The sequence below is a fragment of the Mirounga angustirostris genome, unplaced genomic scaffold (genome assembly GCF_029215605.1).
Source record: "Mirounga angustirostris isolate CCGP_5_RB_7025 unplaced genomic scaffold, mMirAng1.0.hap1 SCAF_15, whole genome shotgun sequence".
Classification (NCBI taxonomy): Eukaryota; Metazoa; Chordata; class Mammalia; order Carnivora; family Phocidae; genus Mirounga; species Mirounga angustirostris.
In genome coordinates this window covers 25,455,818-25,471,728 of record NW_026991723.1, presented here as the reverse complement: position 1 = coordinate 25,471,728, position 15,911 = coordinate 25,455,818, and the positions used below count along the sequence as shown (strand labels likewise).

Below are 15,911 nucleotides of genomic sequence, written 5' to 3'. Positions count from 1 at the left end.
TAATTATTTAGGTCCGCTACTCTTACAGCCTTTGTTGTTGTAATGGATTTAAGGGTTGGTTAATGCAAATCCAGGTAACTAGAAAACATGGTGATACTCACCGGGTGGGAACCTAATTGCAGGGGGCAATCTAAGCAATTCACACTTCATGCAAATACAATGTGAGCAGGAGCCTGGGGTCATGTAGGCTATTCCTTTTGCCTATCTTTGCTGATGAGCAGGTCCCCTCTATTGACTCCCTCCAAATCAAACGGTTCCACAGCCCATTGTGCAAAACACTCCTGTCTATAAAATGTGAACCCTCGCACCCAAGTCCACTGACATTAATTGAGGATCACCGCACCTCCAAGGTCAATGGCTTGGTTGGTGCTCAGATAGCTGAAACAGGGAACAGCAGGGTTGAAAGCTTCCTCTGTACTGGGCCAGCTAGTATTCTAGGCTTTTCAGGCCATGCAGCGAACGCCACACAACTCTGCATTCAGTGGCTTCTTGACTGAACCTCCCCTTGGCTGAGCCATGTCAGTGCTGGAGGCTGGTCGGCAGCTTCGTGTGGGTGATGTTCCATGTCTGTGCTCACTTTCTCAACAGGTTACCTGGCGATGGTGATTGCAGCTTGTGTGCTAAACTTTCAGAGAGCCCTTCCCCTTTTCGTGATCACTGTGGCCGCCATCTTCTTTGTGGTCTGGGATTACTTTATGGCCAAATATGAGAATCGAATTGATGAGTGCCTGTCTCCTGGCAAAACGCTCCTAAACAGCCATTGGTTCTGGATGAAGTGGTAAATGCACCCAGTCCTCTTGTTGCTTTTGAGAGGGATGTTAGTCTTTTCCAACACTGTTCCAAAAACGTGTTCTGAAATTGCTCCCTCATTTATGGGCTATTGAAACAAGAAATAACCGAGTTATAATGCTTGTTATAATGCCTTCATTTTATAAACAGGAAATCAAGGCCTAGATGGGCAATGACTCATTCAAGATATGTTCAAATGTCCCTACAAACTGCTTTAATTTCAAGTGTCACTAAATGATAAAATGTTGTCCAAATGATGGGACAGTTCTGACTTGGGGAGGCAGCTTTCTGCTCTGGGCCTGAAGCTGGCCTCTCTGAGAGGAAGACCCTGTGAATTATTAAAGCTGACTCTTTCCTATAGGACCCCATATCCTATGAGTGACCACTCAGGGCTTTTCCTTCAGCCTCTTTCTGTGGGACCTCTTCTTCCTCCAGGTGGCCCTAGTGGATTGGACACAGGACAGGTTCTCCCCAGAATGGCTCACAGGGGATGTACCAGGAAAGTTCACAAATCCTTGACCTAATAACACAGGATTGTGCAATCCCAACACAGCATGCCTTCTGGCTCTGCCCTCCAAGCTGTGAGTCAAACTTGTCATGCCCACTGGATCCGCCAAGGAGTCAGAACACATCCTGAAGTCCAACTTAGCTCTCTGAAGCTCAACTGAAGTCCCCCATCTTCAGAGAACACATTTCAAGTTCTCCCCTAAAGGGAAGAAAGATAAAATCTCTCCCATCTCCTAAAACAGAAGTCAGGACTCCCAGCAGATCTCTCAAAGAAATCACCAGTCTTCCCTCTCTAAAGCATCCTTTCTCATCTCTGAACCCTTTGGTATGTCCTTGAACCAGCGAAGAGCCCAAGAATTATAGAACGTGCTTCAAGCAGTGCTTAATTTTTTTTTTTTTTTTTTTTGGCTATTTGCCTTTATAGCCACAACTAAAGAGGGTCTGTGCAATCTCTAGAAGCATAACTTGCCAGGGTATGCTACTCTTAATAAATTTTTTGTTTGTTAGTTTAAGCTTGCTCCAGATTTTCAGGTTAGCGCAACAAATGATGCTGATGCCTCCTTTCTGATTCTCTTAGGGTGATCTGGAGCTCACTGATCCTGGGAGTTATTTTGTGGCTGATCTTTGACACTGCCAAATTGGGCCAACAGCAGCTGGTTTCCTTTGGTGGGCTTATAATGTACATTATCCTGATATTTCTATTTTCCAAGTATCCAACCAAAGTAAGTGTGAAATCAATCCTTTTCAGCTTTTCCCCTCTTTTTTCCCCCTCATGTCTAAATTGCTCAAAATAATGAGTGTGAGAGAATTCCACTGTTACTCAGTATTTGTCTTACCTTGTTATGCTATACTAAGTGGCTAGGGTGCCTTTCTTCCCGAGCTTTCTTAGTACTAGTACTCTCTCATTTTTCATTCTCAGTAATTTGCCAGTTACACCACCAGTGAGGTGTTCTCTCCTGCCAAGTCCAATTTCTACTCATGTACCCCACCTCCGTCCATCAAACACACAAAGAAAATTTATCTGTTTTGATCCTGGTTTCCCCAGGCCAGTAAATAATCTAATATTCTACCACTGGATTCTGCAGTTCATCAAATTTCTATTTGCAAGTTAGGTTATTTTACTGCAAAAATCTGTCCTTAAACAGTTTTGTTCCCACTGAATTCAATTCTCATTCTCATTCTGTCTGCCTGTAACCCATTAAATGGGCAAGAATTCGGAGACATCGAAGCTTTCACTCACGACTCAGAATGACAAACTCCAGAAGGTTTTACTGGCTTTCTGAAAGGTTGACCCAAGAAAAACAAGTCACCTAATAGGATCCAAAGTGCTTTCCCATCTCGGGTCAGCATCTTCACTGGTTTCTATGCCTCCGATCCCACAGTTCTTTGCAGCCCACTCATATCTGCACCAAAATGAAAGCAGATGATTGTCCATTCCTGCTGCACTCCCTGGCTCTGCATTAGAGTTAATTGGCTCCTTTTACAGTGAAATGAGAGCCCCTCAACAGGGTGGAATTTCACTTAATTCACTTACAAATTGTCAGATTAACAAACCTTGGGCACACAGAGAGAAGCCATGTTCTGCCTTTCCATTTTCCAGAGAGGGGAAATAATTACATGTCTCTAACATTTACAGCACAATGAAGAGGACCAGATCCTTCTTCCTTTAATGGCCCCTCTAAGACTACTCTTTGTGTCTAAGTTATTTTATCATGATATAATGGTTACCTACTCTCCAGGGACTGAAGGCTTCAAACTCGGGATTTGAAAGAAGGAATGCAACCCTGAGATCTGGGGTCATGATTCTATCAAGGGATTCTCTGCTCACAACTGCTTTGGCCTCCCAAAGAAGGTGGATCATAGGCCACGTGTGAGAAGCTTCCAAGGAAATAGTGACCCTCTGGGCGTGTATGCTGAGCTTAGCATTCATTTTCTAGTAAGCTCTATCTCTTCATCTTTCCGCATAGGTTTACTGGAGGCCTGTCTTTTGGGGAATTGGGTTACAGTTTCTTCTCGGTCTCTTAATCCTAAGGACTGACCCTGGATTTATGGCTTTCAATTGGTTGGGCCAACAAGTTCAGGTAAGTTGGGTTCAAATGAACATCTTGCTTATAAGTGCTTCTGACATTTGGATGTAATCCTCAAGACATGTCAGAAATAGGTTTCTTCATCTGCATGAGTTGACTCACATTTTTGTTTGTGTAAACACATTAATCTGTCTAGTTTATTAATATTACAGTTGTCCCTCCCCCGTATCATCCACTGCATCACTCCCTTATCCCAACTGTCCCTTTCTTCCTGCCCCAGAGGGGTCACACTTCTAAGATGGTTCCACAAACAGAGAAACAGGCTTTCTTTGTATCGAGTGCTAACTAGCACCACCTGTGTGCCATCTAGGGCTTTGCCAGAACAAACTGACAGACCTGGCTCCTTCTCGAGCATCCTGGAGTCAGACTGAACGTTACAAATGACAAGAAATCTGTATGCGGGTATAGTTCAAAAATATTCTTCCACGCCATCCACTGGAGCAGGGAAGGCTACGAAAATTTACCTGCCATATCTAACCAGCAAGTTTGCTGGGCTCCCCCTCTGCAGAGCCTAGGAGGTCCTGTGGACTCTAACCACCAACTCCGTGGTTGTAATGATCATCTGTTTTTCCTTCCTTTAACTCAGACCTTCTTGGAATACACTAACGCTGGTGCTGAATTTGTCTTCGGTGAGACATACGCAGACCACTTCTTTGCATTTAAGGTAAACCAAATCCCCTTTCGAAGTAGTTACTTCCTTTTCAGTACCTTCTGCATCTTTGTAGATATTCTGATAGAAACTGACCAGAAACCAGATATACACCTGCCGGGCATGTCCTAGGTGGATAGCACATCACTGCCTTTTTGCATTTATCGGATTTTCTCTGAAGTCAGTAGAATGCAAACATTTTACTTTGTTGCCATAGCATGGAGGGAAACATCTAGAGGAAGTCAGAAATATACAAATACTTTTGAGGGGGGCTCCTAGCATTGCCTGAGATACTTCTGAAAAATCATATGGGACAATAGTATCTGAGGCATCAGGGAAAGGAACATTTGGCAGTTGGCAATGAGGAGGCATATCAGGCCCGGGATCAGTGACAGCTCTGTGCTCAGGAACCCCCTCCATCTCCCAGAAGGAGACAGCTGTTCACCCACATGAGCCTCTCTTCTTCCAGAGCCATCTCCATGCTACACTTTTCCTGTCTTTCCTTCAGCACAGCAGGCCTGGAGGCTGGGCCTTCTCCCAACCAAAGGAGGGACATTATGCTCCAGGGGAAAGGCAAGCTGGCCTCCCTGCACTCCCACAAGCCCCAGGAAGCTCGCTTTCCCCTGTAAAGACCCTACAAATATTTGTTGATGAGGCAGAAAGATGAATTCGGCTTTTCCTTCAGCATTCTCTTTTTGTGGTGTTATTGTTCGTACGCTTCTAACTTGTTTTCTCACTTAGGGACTCTGATTTTACCTCCAAACCACCCCGCTTCAGTTAGGTCAACGTTTATGCTGAATCTTTTTTTTAATTGCTCTTTTTTTTTAAAACTGCTGATTTGATGCTTTGGTGCCGAGATGACTAAGCCAGCTCCAAAAGGCCAAGTGTTTACAAACTGAGATAGAAATATGCTCATATCATGAATTGAACCCAGAACTGGGAAAAAGAAAGTCACAAGGAAAGCATAACTTGCTGCCCAGACTGCACCAGTGTCTTTAGACATTTCCTACCCACCCTCCTCCCTCTTCCCCAGAGCAGGGGCCTCCATCCTTTCTGCCAAAGCAGAATCCCTGTGGGAACATTCAAGAGATAAGCTCCTTTAATTCCCCGAAGCTTTCAGGAAGGCTCTGCTTGCCCATTAAAGCCAATAAAAGCACATAAGTGACTGAGCTCTGAATAATGGCACCAAATGTCTTTTAATATATATTATTAATAGGTTTTTCTAAATTAGATCCTGTACAAATTGTCCTCGGTCATTCTACGCCTCTGGTGGCAGCCTGTCCCTGGTCATTTAGCTGGGGAACAGAGGGGAAGGGTACAGATGGATAGGGGTGTGGAGGGACCCAGCCCACAGCAAAGTGTGTTCCCTGCAGGGTAGAAACTGTTCACTGTGGAAACACAGGCTGCCTCAAAGGCACCCAAATAGCATCAGGGAAACAGGATCCAGAAAAAGACAACTCTGGTATCACAGAAGCAAACTAGTTTCCCAAGTTTATTTATTTTTTTTTTTTTAGTGATTAAAAACAATCTAAAAGTAAAATAATTATATTTTAAAAGCTAAACGAACGTGTGCTTACTTTATGAGAGGCAGTGTGGGTAAGCACCTACCGCGCTATATCTGCTCTGTGTAGCCCCTATAAATAAGGATCTGAGAGGCTACTCACACTCAGTTTTGACCAGGATCCTCTGCTAATGAGGCTGTTTAATATCAGAACTTCAAGAATATCTGTCAGTGGCCTTCAGTTTGTTGATCTAGTTATTACGAATTCCCTTGACACTGCATTCCTTCTCTGAGAAGCTGCAGTAAGAAAAGCTCATCATTGCAGAGAAACAAAAAATGTCAATTTCCTATGAAATATACTCAAGCTTATCCACAGCAAGTTCAAAGAAGAGAGGGTAAAGGGGGTGGGGGGCACTGCCTGATTAAAGTGTCATTTAGTTCAAAATGACATTGCTGATGATTTTGATGATGGTTTCAGCAGGGATAAGGAGACAGAAAAAAGACCTGATCTGAACTCTACTAATCCTACTGAGGCCAACATCAGCCCATGATTGCTTTCATGCCCCACCTCGCCCCTAGGTCCTGCCAATCGTGATTTTCTTCAGCACCGTAATGTCCATGCTCTACTACCTTGGATTGATGCAGTGGATCATTAGAAAGGTACTGGGACTTGGGGTGCCTGGATGGCTCAGTTAAGCATCTGCCTTCGGCTCAGGTCATGGTCTCGGAGTCCTGGGATCGAGCCCCAATCAGGCTCCCTGCTCAGCTGGGAGTCTGCTTCTCCTTCTCCCTTTCCTTCTGCCCCTCCCTCCTGCTTGTGCTTTCTCTCTCTCTAATAAATAAATAAAATATTTAAAAAAAAAAAAAGAAAGGTACTGGGACTTGAAGGGATTGGGTGACAGGTGTACAGCAATTATTTCAGGGACAAAGTCTTAAATGCGTTTTATCCAGGTTTTCCCAAAGTGCCTTTCTGTTTGTAGCAAGATTCACCACCACCTCATCTTCCACTCCAAGTTATCAGACCCCAACCAAAAAAACCTACATGGAGCCCTAGAGGCAATTTTACCTCAGGGACTTCTAATGGGGCTTTGATTCGCAGTCAGTGGTTACTGGCTATCTTCATAAAACCTTAGTAATTACTTCTTTAACCAAAGAATTGACTCCAGCAAAGCAGACACCTGTGGGGAGCACAGCATCCTTCCTTCATCCTGGCTGTCTTCCCTGTGCCTTACAGAGTCCCTGCTTCTCCTCGGGACATTGCAAAAATGGAGACTCTTGGTCTAGGAGTTGCTAGAGGATCAAAGCAAGAAGGGGAAGCTGCTTTGCGTTTCTGAGGGAGTTTGATAAGCACACACAAACTTAGGGGATAAAAGGTCCAAAAGGTTCATCTCATTCCTGCCACCCCAGCAACTGTCAATTCTACTACACTCGTGTTAAATCGGAACATGAGGAAATGTGTGAGTTAGTTCAAATGCACACAAGCCGAGCAGTGCAGACAGAGTTTGGGCATAGCCATAGCCCTCCTTTGATCCTTGTAAATACATACAAGAGACGGAGGGAGGGAGGGAGGGAGAGAAAGAAACCAGAACCCCAGCAAAATTCAGAATTTCATCAAGAGTGTGCCAGGGCCCATATTTTTCTGATTGTTGACTTAAACATTCAGCATCCTGTGCTCACGTCTAAGCAGAAAGGAAGGAGAGAATACAACAGGAGGTCCCCATCCTGAAGTGGGCACCACAGTCTCTAGTTGGAAGGGCCAGTGCATTAGGGGGACCATAAACCATGTTCATTTGAGAGTTTAGTAAAAAGGCCAAACCTCAGCTACATCCCACTGCTTATTAGCTGGGCGATCTTAGACAAAATAACTAAACTGTTCTGTGCCTTGGATGCCTTTTCTATAAAATGGCTATGGTTACAGGATCTCCCTCAAAGGGTTATTATGATAATTAGATACGTTACCTGGATCAAGAGCATAAAACAATACTTGGAATGCAGTAAAGCTTGTCATGACTGTTAGCAATTATTATAATTTATTACTCTTATACAATGTTTCAATAGACAATTGTTTGTATATTGAATGTATGAATTCAAAGTATATACAATGATTCAGCGTTACCATTCACACAGGAGGACTGGATGGGTCCGCTCTGTAGACTAGGTAACATACACTCATATTTAGCACCATCACTGGCCTGCCCACAAGGGTGGAAGGCATTTTCCTCCAAAGATTTTCACCCCTACTTTGAAGTGTTGTGTATACAAACAGCTCTTCACTGACTTTGTCCCTTTTCCCCTTTTAGGTTGGATGGGTAATGCTCGTTACTATGGGATCATCTCCTATTGAATCCGTAGTTGCTGCCGGCAATATATTTGTTGGACAGGTAAGTTGTAATCTCGAAAAAACAAAACACCTGTTGAAATGGATACGCTTCCTAGAAAGTAGAATAAGAAATATAATGGTATTATTGCTTTTTAGTTTTGGGGTAGGGTGTCAAAATAAGGAACCCCCAGCATTGACAATGTCCAGATTCCAGAGAGAGAGAAGACGAGTGTCTGAGAGAGACCCCTTCCGAGCACACCAGTGTCAAATCTGGGTTCTTGAAAGTCTACGGAGAGGAGGAAAGACGGAATCCTTCTATCGAAGCACTGGGCTTCTCCTGTATCGATTCTCAACCAGTCTTTTCTGAGTTGACTGAATCGTTGAGGGCTCTGACCCGCCCTCCAGAGGCTAGCAGGTCACCCACTCAAATGGAGTTCACCACTTATCTTGAAGCTGCAAAGACGTGACAGGCAGCCTCACCTTCCTGGTGTAAGGCTTGTGGTAATTAAAGAGGCCAAGAAAGACTTTCCACCAATGCCCCTGCAGCTGTATAAATACTTAAGCTTATTCTCAACTTGTCTGAACTGGCCAACGGTCCGTCTCAGCGGGGCCTGAAGAAAAATGCTGATGAGGGGCGCCTGGGTGGCTCAGTTGGTTAAGCGACTGCCTTCGGCTCAGGTCATGATCCTGGAGTCCCTGGATCGAGTCCCGCATTGGGCTCCCTGCTCGGCGGGGAGTCTGCTTCTCCCTCTGACCCTCCCCCCTCTCATGTGCTTGCTCTCTCTCATTCTCTCTCTCTCAAATAAATAAATAAAATCTTTAAAAAAAAACAAAAAACAAAAAACAGTGTTCCTAAGGGGTGGATGAGGAAGAAATGGTAATCATCCTCATCACTCAGAACACGTAGCTTCAGGCAGAATGGAATCACACACCCAGGAAACAACGTGTGAATGCTTGCCAGCACCACCACCCAAGGAAATTGGATTTGAAACAAAATTCAAGTCACCCAGAGAAACACATGGCTCCAGATCCAGGCTTACGATGGCTACGGGCAGGCTGAGCCTTGTTGGTAAGCCCAGCTTGCAAGCCTGGAGTATAGCCTTTAGGGCGGGGCCCACACTTCCTTCCCTAGGCGTTGAAATTATTATAATTATAGTCATAAAATCTCTCAGGACTAATTAGAACACCATCTCGACGTGATTACTCCTACCTGCGGGGTAAGAGGGCTTATGTACTGAGTTTCTATTTAGTCCATGAAGTGAAGCTCAACACATTCAATCTTATAGAACAATTACAAATAATGAGGGGAAAATTGTAAAATTGCACACATGCTTCTGTGGTGCTCAATTTGATACTTAATATGCTAAAAGTACAGCTATTATTTATGGAGAGCCCCACGTTGCAAGCCGCCTGTCCTCCTTAATGGGATTCAAGCCCTCACAATGACACTCTAATTCCTTTCCACCCAAGGGGAAGAGTGGGGTGTCTGATTCCCAATTAGGAAAGTGCCTGTGGGCACCTGTCCTTGTTATTGCTAGTATTTTTTTATACTTGCATCTCTATGTCCTTGTGGTGTAAGCAAAGAGGTATATGGTCTGTCAAGAAGAAGCTGGAAGATGGGAAATTACCAGTTCACAAGGCCAGGGCAGTTACTTGGGCAATAGTGTTCCAACCTTAGAAAAGAATACCTGGCCATCAGACTCCAATCCTAGGCTGGTGGGGACCTTATATGAACTGGCCTTGCAAATTTTGCAGACTTTACACATGACTCTGTATACACACTGACGTAGGGTTCCATGACCCAGACATCGATGGTGTGTGTTCTCAAATGAATATGCATCAGAACCACGTGGAAGGCTTGTGCAAACACGATTGTGGGTCCCATTCCCAGAGTTTCTGAATCAGTAAGTCTGAGAATTTGCACGTCTACCAAGTTCCCAGGTGATGCTGATGGAGCTGTCTGTGGTTCACACTTAGAAATACTGCTTTAAGTCCAACTCTTGGTTTTAACTCAGCTTGTGATCTCAGGGTGGTGGGATTGAGCCCCACATCAGGCTCTATGCTTGTTGTGGAGTCGGCCTGAGATTCTCTCTCCCTCTCCCTCTGCCTCTCTTGCTTATGTGTATGTCTCTCTCTCTGGAATAAATAAATATATCTTTAAAAAGAAAGAAAGAAAAACTGCTTTAGAAAATGGAATCTTGGGGCACCTGGGTGGCTCAGTCAGTTGGGCATCCAACTCTTGGTCTCAGCTCAGATCTTTTTTTTTTTTTTTTTAAGATTTGTTTATTTATTTGACAGAGACACAGCGAGAGAGGGAACACAAGCAGGAGGAGTGGGAGAGGGAGAAGCAGGCTTCTCGCTGAGCAGGGAGCCTGATGTGGGGCTCGATCCCAGGGATCATGACCTGAGCCGAAGGCAGACGCTTAACGACTGAGCCACCCAGGTGCCTCTCAGCTCAGGTCTTGATCTCAGGATTATGAGTTTGAGCCCCTCATTGGGTTCCACTTAAAAAAAAGGAATCTTGAGTAGATTGGCACACCCTCCTAAGATCTAAAAGGAAACATTTAATCCGGTCTCGCTTTGTTTCCAGACAGAGTCTCCCCTGCTAGTCCAACCATACTTACCACACATCACCAAGTCTGAACTCCACGCAATCATGACCGCTGGGTTCTCGACCATTGCTGGAAGCGTGTTAGGTGCATACATTTCTTTTGGGGTAAGAATGTTTGAAGATAAATTTATGGAAAATTCAACCTCTTCTTTCTTTGTTGCTGTTATCTCTGTCATTTCTTTACCACTGCTGCTGGATAAGGAGGCCAAAAGAGTGTCCTTCACGCTTCCTTTGGCATTTGAGTGGAGTGACCCTGAGGAGCTTTGTGGCTTCACTTTTAAATCCCTGCCACCTAAATGCGAATGATATCCAACTATGCCAGAATGAAATCATATTATGAGGTTACTTCGGCCAAACATTTAAATATGTAAAACAAACAAACAAACAAAACCCACTATTACAGTCCCTAGTAAAGGCAGACAAGACCCGGGGTCAGCAAAGTATGGCTCATGGGTCAAACTAAACTGCTCCCCCTTTTTGGTAACTACAGTTTTACTGGAAACCAGCTACTTCTACTCATTTCTCTATGGCAGCTTTCATGCTACAGAGTTGGGTAGTTGTGGCCTGAAAAAGCCAAAAATGTTTACTCTCTGGCCCTTCACAGAAAAAGTTTTTTGACCTGTGGCTTAGAGCAGCAGTTCTCAAATCTTCCTGCACATTAGAATCATCCAGGAACTTTTAAAAACCCTAATGCCCAGGCCCATACCACAGAATAATTAAACCAGAATCTCTTGGGGTGAGACCCAAGCATCACGATTTTTTAAAAAACTCCTCCTGTACATTCTAATGTACAACCCAGTTGGAGAGCGGGTCGTCTGTGGCCCAGGGCTGCAGACCATTGTAACTGATGCTTGTGCCCCAAGCATGGAGTTTATAAGCCACACATATGAGGCACCCCCCGGTGGAGAAATGGAAGAACGCACAGCTGTGAGTTTCATCCCTCCGCGGCATCTGGGCCTTGGAGAGCCAACCAATAGGAAGAGGGAAGAGTAAAAGGGTGACAGAGATCTCAGGAATAGTAGCTTGTCTGGCCCTGCAGATGGTCCACTCCACCACCACCGTAGGAATTCTGCCTGCAGAAATGTGCTAGCTGGAATGGGAGTGGGGAGGGAGATGCAGATACTGGCATTCTGGAAATACAGGCAAGAGAATCCTGAAACAAAATAAGGATGTGGGGAGAAAAGGGAAAAGAGTTTAAGTAGGCCCACAGTGAGGGAAACAGAAATCACTTACAGATTAAAGGGACGCTGGATAAATGAATATTATATAAAGACACCACGGATTTCAGGAGAGCGAAAGGAGGACAGAGGGGTGTATCCGTTCCTGCACCCTCAGATGCTTCCCCTGTCTAAACTGATGACGTGATGAAATACGGGCTTTAGGGACTATTTAAACATTCAAAAGGTCCACAGAGAGGTAGAGGAATCTGGGAGTTCTTACAAAGGATTAATTCTCTTCTGAAATGATTAGATTTTGGTTTGGGGCTTCTCCCCAGAGGATGTGGTCAATTAACACCAATTCCTCCCTTTTCCCTCTGACTCTCAAGGTGATGCCGGCTTGGCTCACTGAGCGCTTCCAAGCCTCCAAAGAAACACTTCTCTGGCATAGGGTTCAATTCTGCCCTTCTCTTCCCTTGTAAGGCTTTTGGGCCATTCATCCTGAACACAACAGAAAAGCCAAACCTCAGCTGACCTTCTTTCTCCCGAAATCACAGGTTTCACCCTCCCACCTGTTAACTGCCTCAGTCATGTCTGCACCTGCCTCACTGGCCGTGGCTAAACTCTTTTGGCCTGAGACAGAAACACCTAAAATAACCCTCAAAAATGCCATGCAAATGGAAAGTGGGTAAGTGGGACGCCTAATTCATACAAGCTGGGGAGTTGCCTGGGCGGGGGGAGGATCCAAATACAAAGCACAGCGGAAAGTTGATCACTGGAGAGTACAGTGAATCACGGTATTAAGGTGAACTTAATTTCCCAGTGACTATTAGACTTCACGAGACTTCCAAAAAAAAATCTCTTTTCGATATTTGCAAAGCTTCCTAAATACTTGAATGTCAATACAATTCCTTAACGGTTCATTGTAGATATTTCATTTAAAATACAGTATAGTGTTTATTGAGCCCTGATTTATGACTATTGGAGAGCCATGGGACAACCATTTCTGGAAGTCTCTTATATAATAGGACAATGAAGGTGTGATATAGGTATCTTTAGCCCCTCGTCAATTCATTTTCTTTTGCCCTGTACAAAAGAAAGAAAAAAAGGGTGAAAAAAATGAAGGGGTTTAGGGTAGTCAAAAGAATCTAATTCAATAACAGAATCCATCAACGAGCATGTTGCTGAGATTCATCCCTTGTTTGTATGTAGGTACAGTCAGTGAAAAGCAAGTTGTCAAAGAATGCATGTATGGAATATGTGTGATTCCACTTACAAAGTTAAGCAAATGTGTAAACCTATACAGCATATTATTTAGGCATACACTCATAGAGGAAAAATGAAAAGAAAGGAAATGATAAGCAACTTCTAGGGAGCCAGGTACCTCTGAGACTGAAGAGGATGAGATTAAGGAAGAGGGGGTACTCAAAGGTGACAGTGACATTCCATTTCTTAAATGAAGTGATATTCAGGCCTTCTTTGAATTATTAGTTCTTATACCATGAATATTTTATAAATATTTTCTGCTAGCTACCTTAATGTAATTTTTAAAACCTATAATATTTTTATCATTTCCCAAATTTTTCATTATTGATCCTCCCCCAATTAACAGAGTAGCATAACAGTTAGACACCCATATGCCCACCACCTACACTCAGCAGTTATAAGATTTTATTTATTTATTTGACAGAGAGAGACACAGCAAGAGAGGGAACACAAGCAGGGAGAGTGAGAGAGGGAGAAGCAGGCCTCTGCTGAGCAAGGAGCCCGATGCGGGGCTCGATCCCAGGACCCTGGGATCATGACCTGAGCCGAAGGCAGACGCTCAACGACTGAGCCACCCAGGTGCCCCTACACTCAGCAGTTACAAAGGCCATCATGGTTTCATGGAATTTAGGTATTTTGACCAAGGAATGAGCCTGAGAGTTTGTGTCTCTAACCAATGAGCTCTGATTATGCCATTTCTACACCTGTGATGTCCATCCACTGACAACACCTTGATAATTCTGGAATTGTTTTTTTTTTGATAAAGTGATTCAAGGAACCTCCTAGAAGCCGCAACACAGGGAGCATCCTCATCCATCTCCCTGGTGGCAAACATAGCTGTGAATCTGATTGCCTTCCTGTCCCTGTTGTCTTTTGTGAATGCAGCCCTGTCCTGGCTTGGAAACATGTTTGACTACCCACAACTGAGTTTTGAGGTATAATTCCATCATGTCTCTCCTCATTTTGTTTCTGCCTATCTTTGTTGAAAAATAAAACAGGTTTGTGAATTGCCTTCCCTAATACCTGTAGTATACTTACATGATGCACACACTTATCATGTATCTCCCATCTTCCCACCACTGCCCCTCACCACCCCCCAATCTCCTACCACCCTCCAGGAGAGAATGACTGACCTCACGCCAGGTATCCAGGTTACTTCAAATGATCCAAAGCCAATCTTGACTCCTAATGGATAGAGATGGGCAAGGCAATATGAGGGGATTTCTATGCTTTAAAGGAGACACAGAGGGGTTGGGAAAAATCTTGTCACAAGGGTTAGGCAGAAGAACTGGAAGTAAATCACCACTCTAATAAAGTATCTGTTTTTGGGTTTTGTAGGTAATATGCTCCTACATCTTCATGCCCTTTTCCTTCATGATGGGAGTAGACTGGCAAGACAGCTTTATGGTTGCCAAACTCATAGGCTATAAGACATTTTTCAACGAATTTGTGGCTTATGAACACCTCTCAAAATTGATCAGTTTAAGAAAGGAGGCTGGACCCAAATTTGTGGATGGTGTGCAGCAATATATGTCGGTGAGTAAATACACTGATTTCGGAATACACTTCTTTTTTTTAAAAAAAAGATTTTATTTATTTATTTGAGAGAGAGAATGAGATAGAGAGAGCATGAGAAGGGGGAGGGTCAGAGGGAGAAGCAGACTCCCCGCCGAGCAGGGAGTCTGATGCGGGACTCGATCCCGGGACTCCAGGATCATGACCTGAGCCGAAGGCAGTGGCTTAACCGACTGAGCCACCCAGGCGCCCCCAGAATACACTTCTTTATCACGTATACACATTCGTCAAACAGTCACTGGTGCTTCAGGTGCAGGTGCAGGTCAGGCACTTGGGGATACATCAAAGAACAAAACAGAACAAATATCCCTGATCTCATGGAACCATAGTGAACACAGCACCTCATAATTTCCATTATGTTGAATTAATCTGCATGCGTGTGTCTGTGTGTGTCAACACAGCTAATCCTTACTCCTGTGATCATTTACTTTTGAGAGCTGTGGATCCAAAACTAGAGTCCTGTGAGCTGGGACTGGAGTCAGTCAATCAACAAATAGTTGCTACATGGCTTCTACGTGCAATGCAACTATGCCCTGAATGCACAGCCTTGAACAAGTGATGAGGTGGCCTCAGGGGCTCATTGTCTAATAATCTTGAAGGTCTCTTCATTCCAGCTTTAGAAATTCATGAACTCTGAGAAACTTGCCAAAGGCAAGGTAGTGCCTGGACATCCTAAAGAAATAGGGAGACACAGTTGCTCCTCTCCAAGTGGGTGAGGTGAGAGAAGAGCTTGGGTTATGGTCCAAACTTTTGAGATAAGCATCCTACAACTATCTCAGCACTTCAGGTCAATAGGCTCCAAGGAGATGCTCATGTCTGCTTGGCCTTGAATGGGATAAGGAACTCAGGTGAAGCCAAGACTTAGGTCATATTTTACAGCCAAGTCTCCAGCTTTTCCTTTCCTGAAAAACAGAATTATCACGCACATGGAAACTCTCGGGGAAATGGTGAACATTTCGGACCATCACCATTATTCACTGAAACAAGCGATTTATAATAAATGTTCTAGGCATGTATTTGGCTTTAAAAGGAAAGGGGAGGAAAAGCATGCTGCCCAAGGTTCTAATTAAGATTGCCTACCACTGAACACCACCACCATCTCTCCCAGTCTCCTGAAGACCAAACATGCAAATCTACTCCCACATATTCTACAAAGACTCCAGGAGAGTACTGTTCTGTATTTTATGGTCAGGGGCGTTTGACCCACACATCTGATAACAGAGGCTCTGTAGGGCTCCTGTTTCTCAAATGCTTATTCTTCAACTGGCCATGCGGTGGAGCTTGGCCGAATGTCTTCACTGTTTGGATGCCACCACAAACCAGTTTGCTCCCCTGCCAAAAGTAAACAATGGGCTAAATTAAGTGAATTGTTTTCCATCCCCAACTGCCAGTTGCCAGGAGAAAGTAGTTTTGTTAATGAACAAAGCAAGCTCACGATCCTGGCAGTGC

The 15,911-nt window shown here is 44.2% G+C and overlaps 1 protein-coding gene across 1 annotated transcript in view; it reads left to right on the top strand.

The window, feature by feature from the left end:
• Positions 1-15,911, top strand: part of SLC28A3 (solute carrier family 28 member 3) — a 54,984-nt gene that overhangs the window by 33,452 nt on the left and 5,621 nt on the right. Inside the window, exons 5-14 of the mRNA XM_064579878.1 lie at positions 589-778; positions 1,874-2,018; positions 3,264-3,377; positions 3,970-4,047; positions 6,113-6,193; positions 7,834-7,914; positions 10,444-10,569; positions 12,179-12,309; positions 13,654-13,822; positions 14,226-14,423. Coding sequence (XP_064435948.1) covers positions 589-778; positions 1,874-2,018; positions 3,264-3,377; positions 3,970-4,047; positions 6,113-6,193; positions 7,834-7,914; positions 10,444-10,569; positions 12,179-12,309; positions 13,654-13,822; positions 14,226-14,423 — 1,313 coding nt within the window. The remainder of the gene's footprint in view (positions 1-588; positions 779-1,873; positions 2,019-3,263; positions 3,378-3,969; positions 4,048-6,112; positions 6,194-7,833; positions 7,915-10,443; positions 10,570-12,178; positions 12,310-13,653; positions 13,823-14,225; positions 14,424-15,911) is intronic.